The 18501-nt window shown below is 40.6% G+C and overlaps 1 protein-coding gene across 1 annotated transcript; it reads left to right on the plus strand.

Annotated features, from left to right (window-relative positions):
• The first annotated feature begins 1696 nt into the window (after window positions 1-1696).
• On the plus strand, window positions 1697-18300 carry ssr3 (signal sequence receptor, gamma). Its single transcript, XM_073041057.1, has 5 exons — window positions 1697-1882; window positions 6256-6382; window positions 6464-6562; window positions 14180-14311; window positions 18030-18300. The coding sequence occupies exons 1-5, from the start codon at window positions 1750-1752 to the stop codon at window positions 18094-18096; spliced, it is 558 nt and encodes a 185-aa protein (XP_072897158.1). The 5' UTR covers window positions 1697-1749; the 3' UTR covers window positions 18097-18300.
• The last annotated feature ends 201 nt before the right edge of the window (window positions 18301-18501 follow it).

Genomic DNA, 18501 nt, shown 5'->3' on the forward strand with positions numbered 1-18501 from the left:
GTGGGTTGCTGGACAGTGTGGCTTGATGGGCTGTGGTGGCTTTTGAGAGGGTGCAGAAGAGGTTTACCAGGATGCTGCCTGGATTAAAGGGCACATGCTATGAGAGGTTAGACAGACTTGTTATTTTTCTTACCAGTGGAGGCTGAGGGGAGCCCTCATGTAAGTCTATAAGATTATGAGAGGCACAGTATATTTTACTCTGATCAAAATGTCCTACGCTACAGGGTATGCATTTAAGGTGAGGGAGGCAATTCCAAAGATGTGTGGGCCAAGTATTTTTACGGAGAGTGGGTGAGTACTTGGAATATGCTGCCAGGGGTGGTGGTGGAGGCAGATACACACATTAGATGTTTGTCAGTCTTGGTTGTGTGTTTTTAAAAATGGATTCCATTGTTTCTTTGTTTGTGACTTCCTGCGAGAAGATGAATCTCAAAGTTGTATATGGTATACATATATTGATAATGAATTTACTTTGAACAACAGTTATTTATTACTGTTAATGCATGAATATGCAGTAGCTGGGGGGATATGGCCTGTACTGCAGGCAGAAGGGATTAATTTGTTAGGCACTTAATTACTAGTTAATTAGTTTTACATGTCATGAGCCGAAGGGCCTGTTCCTGTACTGCTTTAATTTTTACGGATTTCTCTTATTTACAATAAATCTTGAATCCAACGTACTCAATTCAAATCCCTAATTCTCATCTCCAAGCCCTTCCATGGCAGACCACCTCTTTGGTTCTGAAATTTCTTTTATCGCCCTAGGCAAATGTCCTTTATGTTTCTTCTTTTCATTTCATCTGCTGCAAACAATAGAGGTATCAGCTGCCTCTGGCTTGCAATTTGGGATAATTTCCCAATCTTTATCCACTTTAATCTTCTCAAAACCCGGAACCAAATGATTTGAACAGGTTAACAATTGTCAGACCAACATATACATAATACCGGAGGAACTCAGCAGGTCAGGTGGCATCTATGGAAAAGAATAAGCCAAGACCCTTCATCAGGACTGGAAAAAAAGAACCGAGAATAAGGCAGGTGGTGGGGTTGGTGAAGCCAGATAGATGGGGATCGAAGGAAATCAAATGAGAAGCTGGGAGGGAATAGGTGGAAAACGTTAAATGGTTGAAAAAGATGAGCGGCAAATCATAAACACAAGACACTCTGAAGATCCAGAGCACCATACACAAAATGCAGGAGGAATCCAGTCCTGAAACGTCGACTGTTTAATCATTTCCATAAATGCTACCTGACCTGCTAAATTTCTCTAGCATTTTGTGTGTTTTGCGTTGGTGAGGAGGGGACCAAAGGAAGGAGGAAGGACACCAGCAGAGGGAGGGAGATCTGAGCAGGTGAGGAGAAGGGTTAAGAGGGAAGACAGAGCAGGGAATGGAAGAAGGGGGTTAATTTACCGGAAGTTAAATAAATCGACGTTACTATTGAATCGATGCTATTGGCCCACAACCTAAATAGTGCCAAGTTGCGCCAATATCAAAGATGGCACCGATCTCGTAAGCTTCTCTGGCAGCCCTGTCGAAAGCCGGAAACCGTGTGGTACGTGTACATTTTAATATTTTATGCTTATGGATTGATGCTGATGCTCCTGTTGGTGTTTTATTAATATTCTCTCGCTTTGTTCGCCGGCAGGTATGACCAGCTGGAGGGGTGAGGGGTCACGGTGCTGTGGATTGTGGGACGGTTCTGAGCGCTGACTGGCCTTTGGAGGACTCCGCCCGACGACGTGGAGTAATGGCGCCGAAAGGGAGCAACAAGCAGCAGTCGGAGGAGGATTTACTGCTGCAGGATTTCAGCAGAAATGTCTCGGCCAAATCATCGGCGCTGTTCTATGGGAACGCATTTATTGTGTCGGCCATTCCCATCTGTGAGTAGCCGGAGAGGAGGGGAGAGCGGTGGCTGGGTGAAGTCTCGGTGCCTGCACCAGCGGGGGCACCTCACCTTCTTGGGGTGGTGATGTGGCAGCTCGGGCTCGTTATCGTGTCTAATGGACATGTGAACGGGAGTAGGCTCCCGACCCTCCAGCCATCCCTGGCATTCGATATGACCATGTCTGTCTCAGGCCTCGTCCCTTCTGGTACCAATCCCACATAATCCCCGATTTTACAAAATACCTCTTCCCCATACCACACTCTGGCAAAGAGAATTCCATTGACTTATTCTGCACATGATTAACATCCATAGATACTGCCTGACCTGGTGAATTCCTCCAGCATATTTTGTATTGTTCTAGATTCTAACGCGCAATTTCTTGTCTCTTGTACCACAGAATTCCAGTGATCTATCTTCTACAGTCCTCTGGCTTAGACAATTCCAGTGATAATTCCGATTAATTGAGACACATCGGGACCATTACATTTTGGTCCAATTAAGCCCCTGTTCCAATTAGCTGAAGTTTCATGGAAATGGTTAGAAAGGTATCAAAAAGACAAACGATTGTTTAACTGAGTTACAAGTCATGTATTTAAATAAATAAAAAGTTAGAAAGCTACCAATACTAGTACAGTGCTATAAAACTATATTAATTCTTAAAAGGTATTGAAGGAGGAATTCATTCATATTACACGGCTGTAAATGAACAAAATCAGTGCTGGCATCTAGTATAGGTAATGGAGTGCTTTCATACAATGTTTTTGGCAGTTACATCCTCGAAATTTTCATTGTTACATTCAAGATGATTGTTGATGCCTTCAATTTTTTTTTGTAGTTCCTGACTTGTTGAAGTAATTAAATCACTTCATTTTCACTCCAGCCATTTCCAAGCCTGAATGCTGGAAACTGCAGTGTTCTGAATTCTCTTACTGCTTATTTCTTGCAAACTCTTGGTGACAAAAATCTCACAAATGCCGACAGTAATCTTTTCCATAGATGCTGCCTGGCCTGCTGAGTTCCTCCAGCATTTTGTGTGTGTTGCTTGGATTTCCAGCATCTGCTGATTTTCTCTTGGTTGTAACAAAAATCGCTGAGTTTTGAACACACAAGTGCAGCTGACACTATTTTAAAAACTTCACTCTAAGCATGTATTGTCTAACATCCACGCAAATGCACGCAACGGACACTGGTTAGAAACCGTTCACCAACAGTCTCCTGCCCCTATTAAGTGGCATGGTGTCCCAAATAAACAAAGGGAGTCCACGCTATTTTCTCGATTAGTTTTTGGTCTTTAAGAGTTGTCCCAAATATGTTGTTGCCCTGATTAACCAATGGCCCAGTTAACTGGAATGCACTGTATCTACTGTACTAAGAATTCCAGTGATATACCCTGCACACTCTAAGGCACAGAGAATTCCTGTGATTTCTCCCCTCTGTGTGAAAGTTCCTTTGCACTTCAGATTTAAATGACCTCTTCCTAATTTTATAAAGATGTTCTCTCATCAAATTTACTAACCTCCCATAGGATCTTATCTTTTAAAAAGATCTCCCCTTCAGGTGTGGCCTTGCGATTGTAAAAGTACTTCTTTACTTCTAAACTCAAAACCTCTTGCAATAAAGGCCAACATGTTATTTACATGTCCAACTACATGGTACATTTGCCTGCTTTTTTGAGGGGTTTATCTGCACTTAAGTCCCTCTATGTTTGCTGTACTGTAATCTTTCTCCATTTAGATAAATCTGGTTTTAGATTTGTAGAAGTGCATCTGTCTCATTCTTTCCCACATTAAATTCTATTTGGCAAGTCCTTACTCATTCACTGAACCTTCAGTCACATAACATTTTTAATATCGTCCCACTTGATAGTGATATTTTTACAAGTTATCCCTCACTGGAATTAATCTTATCAGCTACCTTTGGGGTGTTGTCAATGTGACTTAGAACCATAGAACATTATAGCACAGAAACAGGCCTTTTGACCCTTCTTGGCTGTGCCGGACCATTTTTCTGCCTAGTCCCACTGCCCTGCACCTGGCCCATATCCCTCCATACAGCTCTCATCCATGTACCTGTCCAAGTTTTTCTTGAATATTAAAAGTGAGCCTGCATTTACCATTTCATCTGGCACCTCATTCCACAATCCCACCACTCTCTGTGTGAAGAAGCCCTCCCCCCAATGTTCCCTTTAATTTTCCCTCTTCACCCTTAACCCATGTCCTCTGGGTTTTTTCTCCCCTAGCCTCAGTGGAAAAAGCCTGCTTGCATTCATTCAATCTATACCCATCATAATTTTATACACCTCTATCAAATCACCCCTCATTCTCCTACGCTCCAGGGAAGCGTAGGCTAAGATATTGGACAATATGGATAAATAACATGGATGTGTGATGGAAGCAGATAAATGGTCTTGGAATACACATAGGCATGGAAGAAGATACCGTTAAGATAGTCTTTCTGGTAGGGATAGAATCATAAGTCTGCTGTTGAGATACAACTGAAGTGTGAGTACAGGTTGCAAAAACTTGGAGAGGATAAGAGATCAGTTCTATAATATGAATAACATAAGAACTCTCACATTTTTATTTCTTGCTAATATTTTTAAACCTCTGCAAAACAAATACTTGATATTTGCTAATACTGGTCTTTGTTTTCAATGTACAATCAGGAAATATACCAATCGTCAGTTTTTTTTTAGAAGCATTGTGTTATGCTTTAATCAGTGATTGTACTCAAATTTTATAGTTTTAAATTATTTTGGTTATAAATATTCTCCTATATCTTAAGATGCCATTTAAGGTTTTGCTAATGTTACCTTTCTATAAATGTCAAATTTTGAAGAGCATAAGACATTGGAGCAGAATTAGGCCATTTGAGCCATCAAATGTTTTACCAATCCATCATGGCTGATTTATTATCCCTCTTAAGCCCATTCTCCTGAAACATTGAGGCCAATGCAGGTGAACACCAGCTGCCTGCCTTTTGATAGCTGATGGGATCACTCTGCTGCCAGGGAAGGGAGACTGCCTTTTGTTCGCCAGTGGGATCGCTCTGCTGCAGGAGAAGGACACTGCCTTTTGATAGCCAGTGTGGTCACTCTGCTGTGGGAGAGGGGAGACTGCCTTTTGATAGCCGGTGGATCACTCTGCTGCGGGAGAGGCTGCAGTTGTGCCTGAAGAATGTTACCAGGTTTTCTACATTTTGGATATGGACTTGGACTATGGACTTTCTTTTGCAGTCTTACAGTCTTTTATATTCTAAATTTTTTGCAAGGTCTGTCTTGTCTTTTTGTGTGAGGCAGATTTGGGGGTTGATGTGGCTGTTCTGATTTGGTTGTATTTTTGTGTGGGGAGGGGGGATTTGCGGGTTGATGATCATGCTGCCATTCTTAGTTTTGTGGCTATCTGGAGAAGAAGTTCAGAGTTGTATACTTTGATAATAAATGAACCTTTGAAGAATAATGTTAAAAAGAACAGTTCTCCTGCTCAGAGGAATATGAAATGGGGAAAATTGCGAAGGTGCTGGGCAAATAGTGTTAAGTTGTAATGCTTTTAGATTGTCAGCACACACAAAAAAATAGTTAACTTCCCTTTTCATTGTATCTTCAAAAGTCAAAAGATTTTGTTATTCATAGAAATATGGTAGGATTTGCAAGTATAACACTTTCACCATACAATTAATTGTGCTTTTTCCCATTTTCTTAGTTCTTGTGTGTGAATGAAGATCGGTAAAGCCTGTTTTTTGAATAAAGCCTTAATAGGAAAATGTTAATTTCAAAATCATAATTTTTGTTAATTTTACACTTACATCTTGATGTAAAGTGTTTAAGCAAAGTTCTCAGCTTTCCCAGCCTTATAAGCATCCGTTAGTCTTGAGAGACCATACTGGGCAGGGTTGTATGGGAGATCGGCAGTTGCCCATGCTGCAAGTCTCCCCTCTTCATGCCACCGATGTTGTTCAAGGGAAAGGCAAGGGCCGGTACAGCTTGGCACCGGTGTTGTCACAGAGCAATGCGTGGTTAAGTGCCTTACTCAAGGACACAACAGGCTACCTTAGCTGAGGCTCGAACAAGCGACCTTCAGATTACTAGACCAACGCCTTAACCACTTGGCCACGCACCAACACAGCTTTGGTGCCAAAGGAATTGTGAATATATTTCCCATCTCGGGAGGAATTAACAATGTTCATATTTTTGAAGCTTTCTACATGAAAATAGACTTTTGTAGCAAATAGTTTAAAAAATCTATTTTAAGTTTTATCTTTAATTTACCGCAAGTAGAATTGAAAATTTAAATCTGTTGTATGTCAATTCTTGTTGCTAATTTATGTTCTGGATTATGAAAGTAATTATTTTCAATTTTATTCTTGTAGGGCTCTATTGGAGGATCTGGCACATGGACCTTGTCCAATCTGCAGTTCTGTACTGTGTTATGACCCTTATTAGCACCTATCTTGTGGCATTTGCCTACAAAAATGTAAAGTTTGTCCTGAAACACAAGTAAGTATTTTCTGGATAGCCATTATTTGCATTTTTACCTAGGAAATGCCACTTATTATTAACAGAGGTCTGTATGTCTAGGGTGGCGCAGAAGAGAGAAGATGCAGTTTCCAAGGAGGTCACCCGGAAACTGTCAGAGGCTGACAACAGGAAGATGTCTCGCAAAGAGAAAGATGAAAGGTATTTTAAACTTTGCAATTTTTAATATAATAGATAACATTTTGAAAGTTGAGTCTTACTAAAGTTCCATGGACAAAGGTTGATGCTGTAAGTGGAATGTAAAATAAATAAATTTTACATTGTAAATTGCTTTTTGACGCATTACCAATTGGACTCTAAAGGTAGACTTATCAAACCACCATTTTAATTTATATTTCCGTAGTTAGCCAACAATCTGAAGACGTTCAAGGACACAGTCTTTCTTCAATTGTTCAGACTAATGCATTATAGCTCTTACTATTGCATAGAAAGTACAGATTCATAATATTTCTATCAATCAGTTTTAATTACCTATTCAGTGGTATGATGGATTGTTTCTTTGCCTTTCTAAGGGTTGGTTTTGAATCTAATTGGTTATGTAGATTTGATGTCACATGAATTTGATATTTTTAGCTTAGTTTCTAAAGTATATTTTGTTCCTCCTAAAAGTGCCAAAGTCACCTGGTTATGTATAAAAATGGTTAGTTGAAGTAGTTGCAAATATTGACTCCTGCTTATTGCTGCAGCTGAATACACACAATCCTTGGGGATCTAATAATCTGCTGGAGTTTTTATATATTTTTTAAAAAAGTACTGAACATGAATGTAGGTGGTGCAGGAAGTAATACAGCACCACTGTTAGCTGATGCCAGCCACTGCTGTTGTACTCCTCACTCGTCTACTCTCCTTTAAGAATTTTAAGAAGTACAGGCTTTCCCCACTATCCGAAAGTAGAGCATTCCTATGAAACCTTTCGTAAGCTGAAATTCGTAAAGCAAAGAAGCAGTTACCATTAATTTATATCAGAAAAATTTTTGAGCATTCCCAGACCCAAAAAATAACCTACCAAATCATACCAAATAGCACGTAAAAGCCTAAAATAACACTAACATAGTAAAAGCAGGAATGATATGATAAATACACAGCCAATTTAAAGTAGAAATAATGTATGTACAGTATAGTTCCACTTACCAAAATCAGGAAGATTTAGCCAAAACCGATTTGCCGAAAAAAATCGGCATGTACATGCATGCACACACACCTGCCTGCACAAGGCTTCACGGTCATGGTAGTCTTTCTTGGGGTAAACACAAATTTAAAGCGGGAGCCTTTTCTTGTAAAAGCGAAAATCCTCTTTGGGTTTCTTTCCGTTAGCGAAAACAAGTACTAATGTAGGTATTTCGTAAAATTGGCGTAAAATGAACTTCCGTAAAGCAGGGGACACCTGTAACTCTATACTTAGTGGAAAAACAAACTTACTGGAGGAGCTCAGCAGGTCATGCAGCATTTGTGGAAGGAGTGTGGGTGGGAGAAACGGGTAACATTTTGGCTTGAGACCCTGCATCAGAATGAAGAGTGGAGATGGCCAGTATTTAGAGGAAAAGGGGAGGAAATGCACTGAGCTTGGGTAAAGGATGATGGGCATAAGTAACCAGGTCGGGGTGAGGGAGAGGTGGAGTTGGGAGACAGAGACGGGTGTTTGGTAGAGGCAAATGGGGGGTGGGAATAAAGGCAGATGGAGATGGTGGAGGATGGGAAGGGTAAAGGTGGAGACAGGACACCAAGGTTACAACTGTTGACATCTGGTAAATAAGACAAGTGATCATGGCAACCGTTGGGGGGAAGTGCAGGATGGATGGTATGAAGGAGGGGTTACAGGGATGAAAGATACTGGTCACTGCATCTATCATTCTTTGTCACTTCTGCCAGCTGTGATGGATCCCACCACTACCCATGTTGACCCTTCCCACACCCTTTATGTCTTCCATAATACTGTTCTCTCCATTACTCCCTGGTCTGCTTATCCCTCCCTCATCCCTGGCAATTTAACCTGCAACTATAGGCGGTGCAACACTTTAGTCCTCCTATTCCTTCCTCACCACTATCCAAACTCCTGAACAGCCCTTCCAGGTGAGAAAGACTGGTGAGTGCCTCCAACTTCAAACAAGAGGACATGATTTGAGAGTTAGGGGGCAAAAGTTTAAGGGTAACACGAGTGGGAATTTCTTTACTCAGAGAGTGGTAGCTGTGTGGAATGAGCTTCCAGTAAAAGTGGTAGAGGCAGGTTCGGTATTGTCATTTAAAGTAAAATTTGATAGGTATATGGATAGGAAAGGAATGGAGGGTTATGGGCTGAGTGCGGGCCAGTGGGATTAGGTGAGTGTAAGCGTCGGCACGGACTAGAAGGGCCGAGATGGCCTGTTTTCGTGCTGTAATTGTTAAATGGTTAACTTCTGCATTCAGTGCTCTGAATCTCTTGGTCGGCGAGGTTACATTTTGTAATTTCAAGTCATTAATGGCCATTCTGGAAGTGAGATCACTTTGCTTAGCATGTGAGACTTGTGGCTGTGAAAACAATCTCAGACTCTGAGACCTCCTCTGTGATGGTTGTAGGAATTGATTCTAAGACTGCAGGAAGTGGTTGTGACACCTCTGGACACCTTTCTTCTCCTTTTCTTTCTCTGGATCTACTTCAATCCCTTTCTTCTTTCTCACATTCCTTTTCTCCATCTATTCCCTCCTTTTTATTCCAGTTTGTACATCTTGATCTTGGGAAGGTGCATTTAGTTCATTTGAGTATTCTCTTACTGATTCTTCTATTGCTTCCTTTATACTCTTTTCTGAGCTCTGATCTCTCCTCTTGGTTTCTTCATTTAGAACATCATCTGACTAATCCTCTGTTTTTGTATCTCCGTTGACTCATTTCTTTTTGGCTTTCCATTCATTTAGCTGGGCTTTGGTCTTTGCACCTACTTTTATAAGCAGACTTCTGTCTCCCACTTGAAGTTTATGCAATAAACTTAATGCATGCAGAGTTGATTCTGGTTCTTTATACTCACACAAGCCGAATGCTTACCAATTTCCTAAAGCTTGTTGAACTTTCTTCCAGCTTAAAACCAAACCCCATTTTGCAAGTAACTGCCTGATTAATACATCAGAAGCTTTCTCAGATACGTTGCCTACAAAAACTGTTGTTGGACCACTGCTTTCGTCATTTTCACACTTCCTCTGAGCAGCATGGCCCTACCTTGGTCCAATATACCTTCTAACCAGAGGCAGAGAGATTGGCACCAACACTCGTTTGTCTTTTGCTGGGCAATGGTTCATGGAGACAGTTGTGGCATCATCCAGTACCTTGTTTAATTCACTTTCAGTTGGCTCCATTGCAGGGAACGTGGCATGCAAATAATGGATGGACCTTTAATCAAGTTGTAGTTGTCTCAGCCACTCACATCCCCATAATACTAGTCCTCCTGTTCTTACCACGTTCAAGATCAATGTGACTTGCTGGTTGTTGTATTTCATAGTTACATGTCATTTCCATAGAAGTAATCTTTTTTTCCAGTATAAGTTCTTTGTTGGATATCTGCCAGCTTCAGTTTAGTATCTTTGAAATGCCCCTCAAGCTCATTTTGTGGTATGACTGAACCAGTGTCCAATTCCATCTTAATTAATTTGCGATTCACTTCTGGTGCAAGCCATATTGCTTGGCTATTGTTAATTTTCACACTTAAGATTCCACAAATGATCTCTTAGTGCGTCATTAATTTCATTACGGAATTGAGAATGTTCAGATAATCTCTTCAATTCACTAAAGTTGAATGGACTAAAGTCCATTAAGTACACTAAAATGGACTTCTTTTTGATTCTGCTTATGAAAACTAAAGTTTTCTGCAGTTAACAATAGCTTTGGTTCTAAGTGTTCCTGCATCACTTTTACAACAATGGCAAAGCTCATTTCTGATGGTTTGGTTGGGACAGTCAAACTTTGAAGCAAACTGTAAGCCTTTAACCCTAATGCATTTAGCAAAATTAGCATTCTCTTCTCGTTGGTTATTTCATTTGCTTCAAAATACTGTTTCAGTAGCTCAGTATACCTGAGACTGTTATCCATTGTGTAATCAAACTTATCAGTCTTCCCAATGTAACTGACCATTTTTGATTTTGGTGATTAGAATCATCTGATACTCAGTTTATGAACCCTGAATTCTTACATTTACTGCCTTTTTAAAAAAAACAACTCAATCATGCCTTTCCTTCCGAAGAACATACAGTGCCTACAAAAATTATCTCCCCCCCCCGCCCCCTGGAATTTTTCATGTATTATTGTTTTACAATATTGAATCATAGTGAATTTAATTTGGCTTTTTGACACTAATCAACAGAAAAAAGACTTGTGTCAAAGTGAAAACAGATTTCTACAAAGTGATCTAAATTAATCACAAATATAAAACACATAATTGATTGCATAAGTAGTCACCCCCCCCCACCCCCCCACCTTTTAGTATGACACACCAAATGATCACTGGAACAGCCAATTGGTTTTAGAAGTCACATAATTACCGTAGATTCCGGACTACAGAGCGCACCTGATTAAAAGCCGCTGGCTCTAATTTTAGAAATAAAATCAATTTTTTAATTGTAAAGGCCGCACCGGATTTTCGGCCGCAGGTGTCCCACGTTGTAATATGAGATATTTACACAGAAAGATATTACACGTGAGGATTTTTTTAACTTTTAATTAAATCCATATGGTAATAAAAACAAATACATATTGCAAATGCTTTTTTTCGAACCGTGCCCGTACGCGGCTACTTTTAAATATACGTTGCGTATACTTCTTTACTGAACAACATTCCAATATCTCCTAACGACTGGTAAAAAATATATATATTGCAGCCTACCAGGAAAAGTTATTGATCACCTTTAACTTAAAAGCAGCGTTCGCTCAGATCCAAAGCCGCTCGCGTAATGCGCTCCCTCCCTCCGTCCCGTTTCATCGCAAACCGGCATTTTCCCACAAGACACCGCGAAACCGGGTGTGACGTCATAGCATCCCGCGATGTAGTACAGAAAACAAATATAGTTAAAACTCTTCTAACTTTAACTAGAAAATGAATTACTAAGCGAAAATATTATAAACTAAGTAACTGCCATAAGGCAGCACAATGCTTCGAGTGTTTTCCATGTTGATGAGGGTGAGTACAAATGACTGATTTACAATAATTTAATTGTGAAAGTGCGCTTGATTTATCGTACAATTTCATTGGACCTCTGTGAACTACTCATCAATTTTATTGGTCTACTGTTATGAGGCAAAATGTTTACGAGGCGGCATGAAAAAAAACCATGTATTAGCCGCTCTGGATTATAGGCCGCAAAGTTCAAAGCTGTTCAAAATGTGGGAAAAAAGTAGCGGCTTAAAATCCGGAATCTACGGTAGTTAAATTGAGATCTGTTTTTGGAGACCTGTGTGCAGTCAAGGTGTTTCAGTTGATTGTAGTAAAAATACACCTGTATCTGGAAGATCCAACAGCTGGTGAGTCAGTATCCCAGAAAAAAACACCTGAAGACAAAATAACACTCCAAGCAACTCTGCAAAAAGGGATTGAAAAGCACAAATTAGGAGATGGATACAAGGGAACTTCCAAGTCACTGAATATTCCTTAGAGTACAGTTAAGTCGATCTTCAAGAAATAGATAGAATATGGCACAGGTGTAAATCTGCCTAGAGCAGGCTGTCCTCAAAAACTGAGTGACCATGCTGCAAGAAGGGGACTAGTGAAGGAGGCCACCAAGAGATCTATGACAGCTCTGGAGGAATTACAAACTTCAGTGGCTGAGATGGGTGAGACTGTGTGTACAGCTGTTGCCTGAGTGCTACACCAGTTGCAGCTTTATGGGAAGGTGGAAAGGAAAAAAGCCACTGTTTGGGGGAAAAAAACCTCACATGAAATCTTGGCTAGAGAAAGCTTGGGGTTCTGGGGTCTGATGAAACCAAAATTGAGCTTTTTGGCCATCAGACTAAATGATGTTTGGCATAAGCCAAACACCACACATAACCAAAAACACCGCCCCTTCTGTGAAGCATGCTGTGTGGATGCTTCACTGCAGCAGGCCCTGGAAGACTTGTTAAGGTAGAGGCTAAAATGATTGCAGCAAAATATGGGGAAATCCCAGAGGAAAACCTGATGCAGTCTCCAAGAGAACTGCAACTTGGGAGAAGATTTGTTTTCCAGCAAGACAATGACCCCAAGCATAAAGCCAAAGCTACACAGGAAAGGCTTAGAAACAACAAAGTTAATGTCCTGGAGTGGCCAAGTCAGAGTCCAGACCTCAATTCAATTGAGAATTTGTAGTTGGGGTTGAAAAGGGCTGTTTACTCATGGTCCCCATGCAATCTGACAGAGCTTGAACAGTTTTGTAAAGAACGGGCTGCTTTTATTTTAAACTTGACTGTCTCTACACTTGGTTTTTTTTGCTTGCTAATGTTCCCACTGCATATTGTTTTATTTCGAACATCTTGGTGCTTTTTAACAGGTCGGTAGCCGTCTTGGGTTTGTTTTAAAATATCTCATTGCCTGTGTTAGGTTTTGTAACTTCAAAACATTAAACTAATTAAATGAAGATGTGGAGTCCAGAAATACGGTCTAGTTTGCGTTTACTTTAACGGAGGTGTGCCTGTATCACACGGTAACGTGATGACGTATGCAATTAATGTATTTTTACATATAATCTGTAATTATTTAAACAAGTAAGAATACTTAAAACATTATATAACTTTATATGTTACTCATATTATTGAAATATTAAATACACAAATGAGACTGAGTGTGGATGAGACAGCTGGTTTGTGGGGCACCTGTACTTTGCTTGCAGTGGCCATCCTGAGCTCTCAGTTGCATGTTATTTTAACTCCCTTTCTCTTTTCCACTCAACTTGTCCACCCCCTACTTTTTCCATTGCCAGATGTTTGCTAGTTCAACCCACTGATATGAATATTGAATTTTCCACTTTCAAAGAACCTTACCTCCTGCTCGCATGTTCTTGCTCTCCTTTCAGTCTATCTTCTGTCCTATTTTTGTTCCCTTTCCCTTGTTCTCCATTAACTATTTTTGCCCCCCCCGTGGTTCCATTAATTTATTACTCACATGTTGCAACCACCATATCCTCTCCCCCATCTGCCTTTTGTTCCTCCCTTAATGTTTCGTTATCACCTTCCTCCTTTATCAGATTACAGCATTTGTAGCTTTTTGATCATTGTGCAGCCTGTCGTCTCCTTCACCCTCGTGTCCTCATCACTTGGCAGCATCTGCCTTTATTTCCCCTTATCTGCTTTCACCTACATGTGCCTGTCTCTGTAGCACAACTTCAAACTACCATTTTCCCCATCTGCCTCTTCCTACCTATCGGTCTTTGCCCCTCATTGCTCCTGATTATACCGATTACCTTCTCTCTCCACTCTGTAGAATTCTGTTACTCAACCTGAAAGGTCGACTGTTCTTCTGTCCTTATAGATGCTGATGTGACCCATTGCAGTAGTTTTTTTTTTGGTCCAGATTCTTTCATCCATAAGTCTCTTGCAGCTTGGTCTTGCGCTTCAATCTGGCTGAGAATACCTTTTAGTTGTATACAGTTTACAAATTCAGCTTTAATGGAACTTGAAATCCAAAACTGGGTGTGCAATAAAACTGGGGTCTACATAGTAATATGTTAAGATTCTTTTTAAAATCTTAGAAATCTATTTTCAAATGCAAAAAAACTTTTCTTAATGTAAATATAAAACTAAAGTTTCTAAATTTCCTTTTCAAACAATAGAATTCTGTGGAAAAAGAATGAAGTGGCTGATTATGAAGCGACAACCTTTTCAATCTTCTACAACAATACCTTGTTTCTGGTAATGGTGATCATTGCTTCATTCTTCATACTGAAGAATTTCAATCCAACTGTGTATCCTTTTTAATGCTGGTTTAACAATGGATAATTTTGCATTTTCATGATAGTATCATGAACAAAATGGATGAGCTTAGAGTGTGGATCAGTACTTGGAGCTGTGATGTTGTGGCCATTACAGAGACATGGATGGCTCAGGGGCAGGAATGGCTACTTAGTGCCAGGCTTTAGATGTTTTAGAAAGGACAGGGAGGGAGGCAAAAGAGGTGGGGGTGTGACACTGCTGATCAAAGATAGTGTCACGACTGCAGAAGAGGAGGAAGTTATGGAGGGATTGTCTACAGAGTCTCTGTGGGTGGAAGTTAGAAACAGGAAGGGGTCAAAAACTCTACTGGGTATTTTTTTTATATAGACCATCCAATAGTAACAGCGACGTCAAGGAGCAGATAGGGAGACAGATTATGGAACTGTGCAATAGTAACAGGGTTGTCGTGATGGGAGATTCTAATTTCCCCAATATTGATTGAAATCTCTCTAGAGCAAGGGGTTTAGATGGGGTGGAGAGTTTGTTAAGTGTGTTCAGGAAGGTTTCCAGACACAGTATGTTGATAAGTCTACAAGAGGAGAGGCTGTACTTGATCTGGTATTTGGAAATGAACCTAGTCGTGTGTCAGGTCTCACAGTGGGAGAGCATTTTTGGAGATGGTGATCACAATTCTATCTCCTTTACCATAGCATTGGAGAGGGATAGGATCAGACAAGTTTAATTGGAGTGAGGGGGAAATATGAGGCAGCAACTTGGAAGCATAAATTGGAAACAGATGTGTTCAGGGAAATGCACGGCAGAAATGTGGCAAATGTTCAAGGGATATTTGCGTGGAGTTCTGCATAGGTACGTTACAATGAGATGGAATGGATGATAGGATACAGGAACCATGGTGTACAAAGCTGTTGAAAATCTAGTCAAGAAGAAAAGAAAAGCTTATGAAAGGTTTAAAAAAACTAGGCAATGATAGAGATCTGGAAAGTTATAAGGCTAACAGGAAGGAGCTTAAGAATGAAATTAGGAGAGCCAGAAGGGGCCATGAGAAGGCCTTGCGAGCAGGATTAAGGAAAACTCCAAGGCATTCTGCAAGTATGTGAAGAGCAAGAGGATAAGATGTGAGAGGATAGGACCAATCAAGTGTGACAGTGGAACAGAGTGTGTATGGAACCGGAGGAAATAGCTGAGGTAGTTAAATACTTTGCTTCAGTATTCACTACAGATAAGGACATTGGTGATTGTAGGGATGACTTACAGTGGACTGAAAAGCTTGAGCATATAGACGTTAAGAAAGAGGATGTGCTGGAGCTTTTGGAAAGCATCAAGTTGGATAAGTCACCAGGATCAGACAAGATGTTCCCCAGGCTACAATGGGAGGTGAGGGAGGAGATTGCTGAGCCTCTGGCAATGATCTTTGCATCATCTCAATGGGGACAGGAGAGGTTCTGGAGGATTGGAGGGTTGCAGATGTTGTTCCCTTAGTCAAGAAAGGGAGTAGAGATATCCCAGGAAATTATAGACCAGTGAGTCTTACTTCAGTAAGTTGATGGAGAAGATCCTGAGAAGCAGGATTTATGAATATTTGGAGAGGCATAATATGATTAGGAATAGCATAGCTTTGTCAAGGGCAGGTTGTGCCTTATGAGCGTGATTGAATTTCTTGAGGATGTGACTAAACACATTGATGAAGGTAGAGCAGTAGGTGTAGTGTATATGGATTTCAGCAAGGCATTTGATAAGGTACCCCGTGCAAGGCTTATTGTGAAAGAAAGGAGGCATGGGATCCAAGAGGCATTGCTTTTTGGATCCAGAATTGGCTTGCCCACAGAAGGCAAAGAGTGGTTGCAGATTAGGTTCTGCATGGAGGTTGGTGACCAGCGGTGTGCCTCAGGGATCTGTTCTGGGACCCCCTGCTCTTCGTGATTTGTATAAATAACCTGGATGAAGAAGTGGAGGGATGGGTTAGTAAATTTGCTGATGACACAAAGGTTGAGAGTGCTGTGGATAGTGTGGAGGGCTGTCAGAGGTTACAACGGGACATTAATAGGATGCAAAACTGGCCTAAGAAGTGGCAGATGGTGTTCCAACACAAGTCTGAGGTGGTTCATTTTGGTAGGTCAAATGTGATGGCAGAATATAGTATTAATGGTAAGACTCTTGGCAATGTGGAGGATCAAAGCTGCTGTGCAGGTTAACTGTGGTTAAGAAGGCATATGGTGCATTGGTCTTTATCAACCGTGGGATTGAGTTCAAGAGCCGAGAGGTAATGTTAGCTGTATAGGACTCTGGTCGGACACCACTTGGAATATTGTGTTCAGTTCTGGTCACTTCACTACAGGAAGGATGTGGAAACCATAGAATGGGTGCAGAGGCGATTTACAAGGATGTTGCCTGGATTTGGGAGCATGCCTTATGAAAACAGGTTGAGTGAACTCGGGCTTTTCTCCTTGGAGCGATGGAGGATGAGAGATGACCTGATAGAGGTGTATAAGATGATGAGAGGCATTAATCATGTGGATAGTCAGAGGCTTTTTCCCAGGGCTGAAATGGCTGCCACAAGAGGGCACAGTTTTAAGGTGCTTGGAAGTAGGTACAGAGATGTCAGGGGTAAGTTTTTTACGCAGAGTGTGGTGAATGCGTGGAATGGGCTGTTGGCAGTGGTGTTAGAGGTGGATACGATAGGGTCTTTTAAGAGACTCCTAGATAGGTACATGGAGCTTAGAAAAGTAGAGGGCTATGGGAAGCCCTAGGTAATTTTTAAAGTATGTACATGTTCAGCATAGCATTGTGGGCCGAAGGACCTGTATTATGCTGTAGGGTTTTTGTTTCTATTTTCAAAAAAGAAGCAGACAGAGTCCAAGAGATAATGCTGAAATAAATGGTATTATTGTTATCATGCTGTCCAGTTGTGGCTAATTTACAAAAACATCAAATGAATAGGTGGGAGATGATAATTTCAATAATTTGGTATCAAATTTATGAATAAGACCTTTAAGGAATACTCTAGCTTGCCTGCTTAATGCTGACACCCAATTTATTCGTGAACTTGGCTCCCTCAGTTGTCTAAAATACTGACTACCAAATTTCCCTTTCTATCTTCACTGATCTTGGATGCTACTACCTTATTTTCAAGTTTTCCATCATTAATTGTTGACTTCTACCATCTGTTTGTAACCTATCACCCCATCTCCAACCTTGCTTCCCTCTCCTGTTGCCTCCTTAATACTTTCCAAAATTCTATTTATGAATTCTCCAATCACATTAGCATCCTTGCAACTTTAACAAAGCAGCTATAATGCCCATAAACCTTGTATGCATCTGTAGCACTGTTCTTCTCCGAAGTATCTCTTCCGTTTACTGGATTTTATAGAATTACGGGATGTGGGAGCAGAATTAACCCTGTTAGCAAAGCCTTTCCTTGGCTTTGGCAGGGGTCAGAACCCTTTGGAAACGAGACATGCTCTCTTTAGTGTCCAACAAACAACCGTCATGGCTGCTGTGTTCACTGATGTTGGTGGCAGTCTCCTGAATGCTGTGAGCCTTTCCTTCAAGTGTGGCTTATTGATTTCATCACCTTCTCTTTGCTTAATCCATGCCTCTGGGACAGAAGATGTGAAGAGCCAGTAATTTGGTCTTTCCCTTTCACAGCATGTCATTCAGGCATGGAAGCAATCAAGCATACAAAATCTGAATTGTTTTTATAAAATTTATTTTCCTTAATTATAATCACAGAAACTACATCCTGTCCATCTGTGTTTCATCGGGGATGATTGCATTACTTTCCACAGGCTCGAAGTGATTAACATTGGCATAGTTAGCTGATGTTAAGATTTGAATGATCTTACATTCTTGAGGATCAGGTCATTTAGATTTTCAGTCTGTAAAAATTGGCATCCATGATGACAGAATTGGCCACTTAACGACGGTTCTGTGAACTGCAATGTATTTTCACTTCATATGACCAGCAGTGGATGTTCTGTAATAAAACTGCATTTTGCAACTAGTTTTTATTCGCAATCCTGTTACTGTGAGTTTTCTCATATGCATTTAGCTGTTTTCTCATGCATGCTATTTGGATTTGTTGCTATTTTAGTAGATGTAAAAGTGAACATACTAGGCATACGGTGTCACGTTGAAGCATTGGATTGGACCCTAGGCATACTTTTTAACACTATAGATTGTGGAACATCTTAATCATACACGT

Source organism: Hemitrygon akajei, chromosome 3, assembly GCF_048418815.1.
Source record: "Hemitrygon akajei chromosome 3, sHemAka1.3, whole genome shotgun sequence".
In the NCBI taxonomy this organism is placed as follows: Eukaryota; Metazoa; Chordata; class Chondrichthyes; order Myliobatiformes; family Dasyatidae; genus Hemitrygon; species Hemitrygon akajei.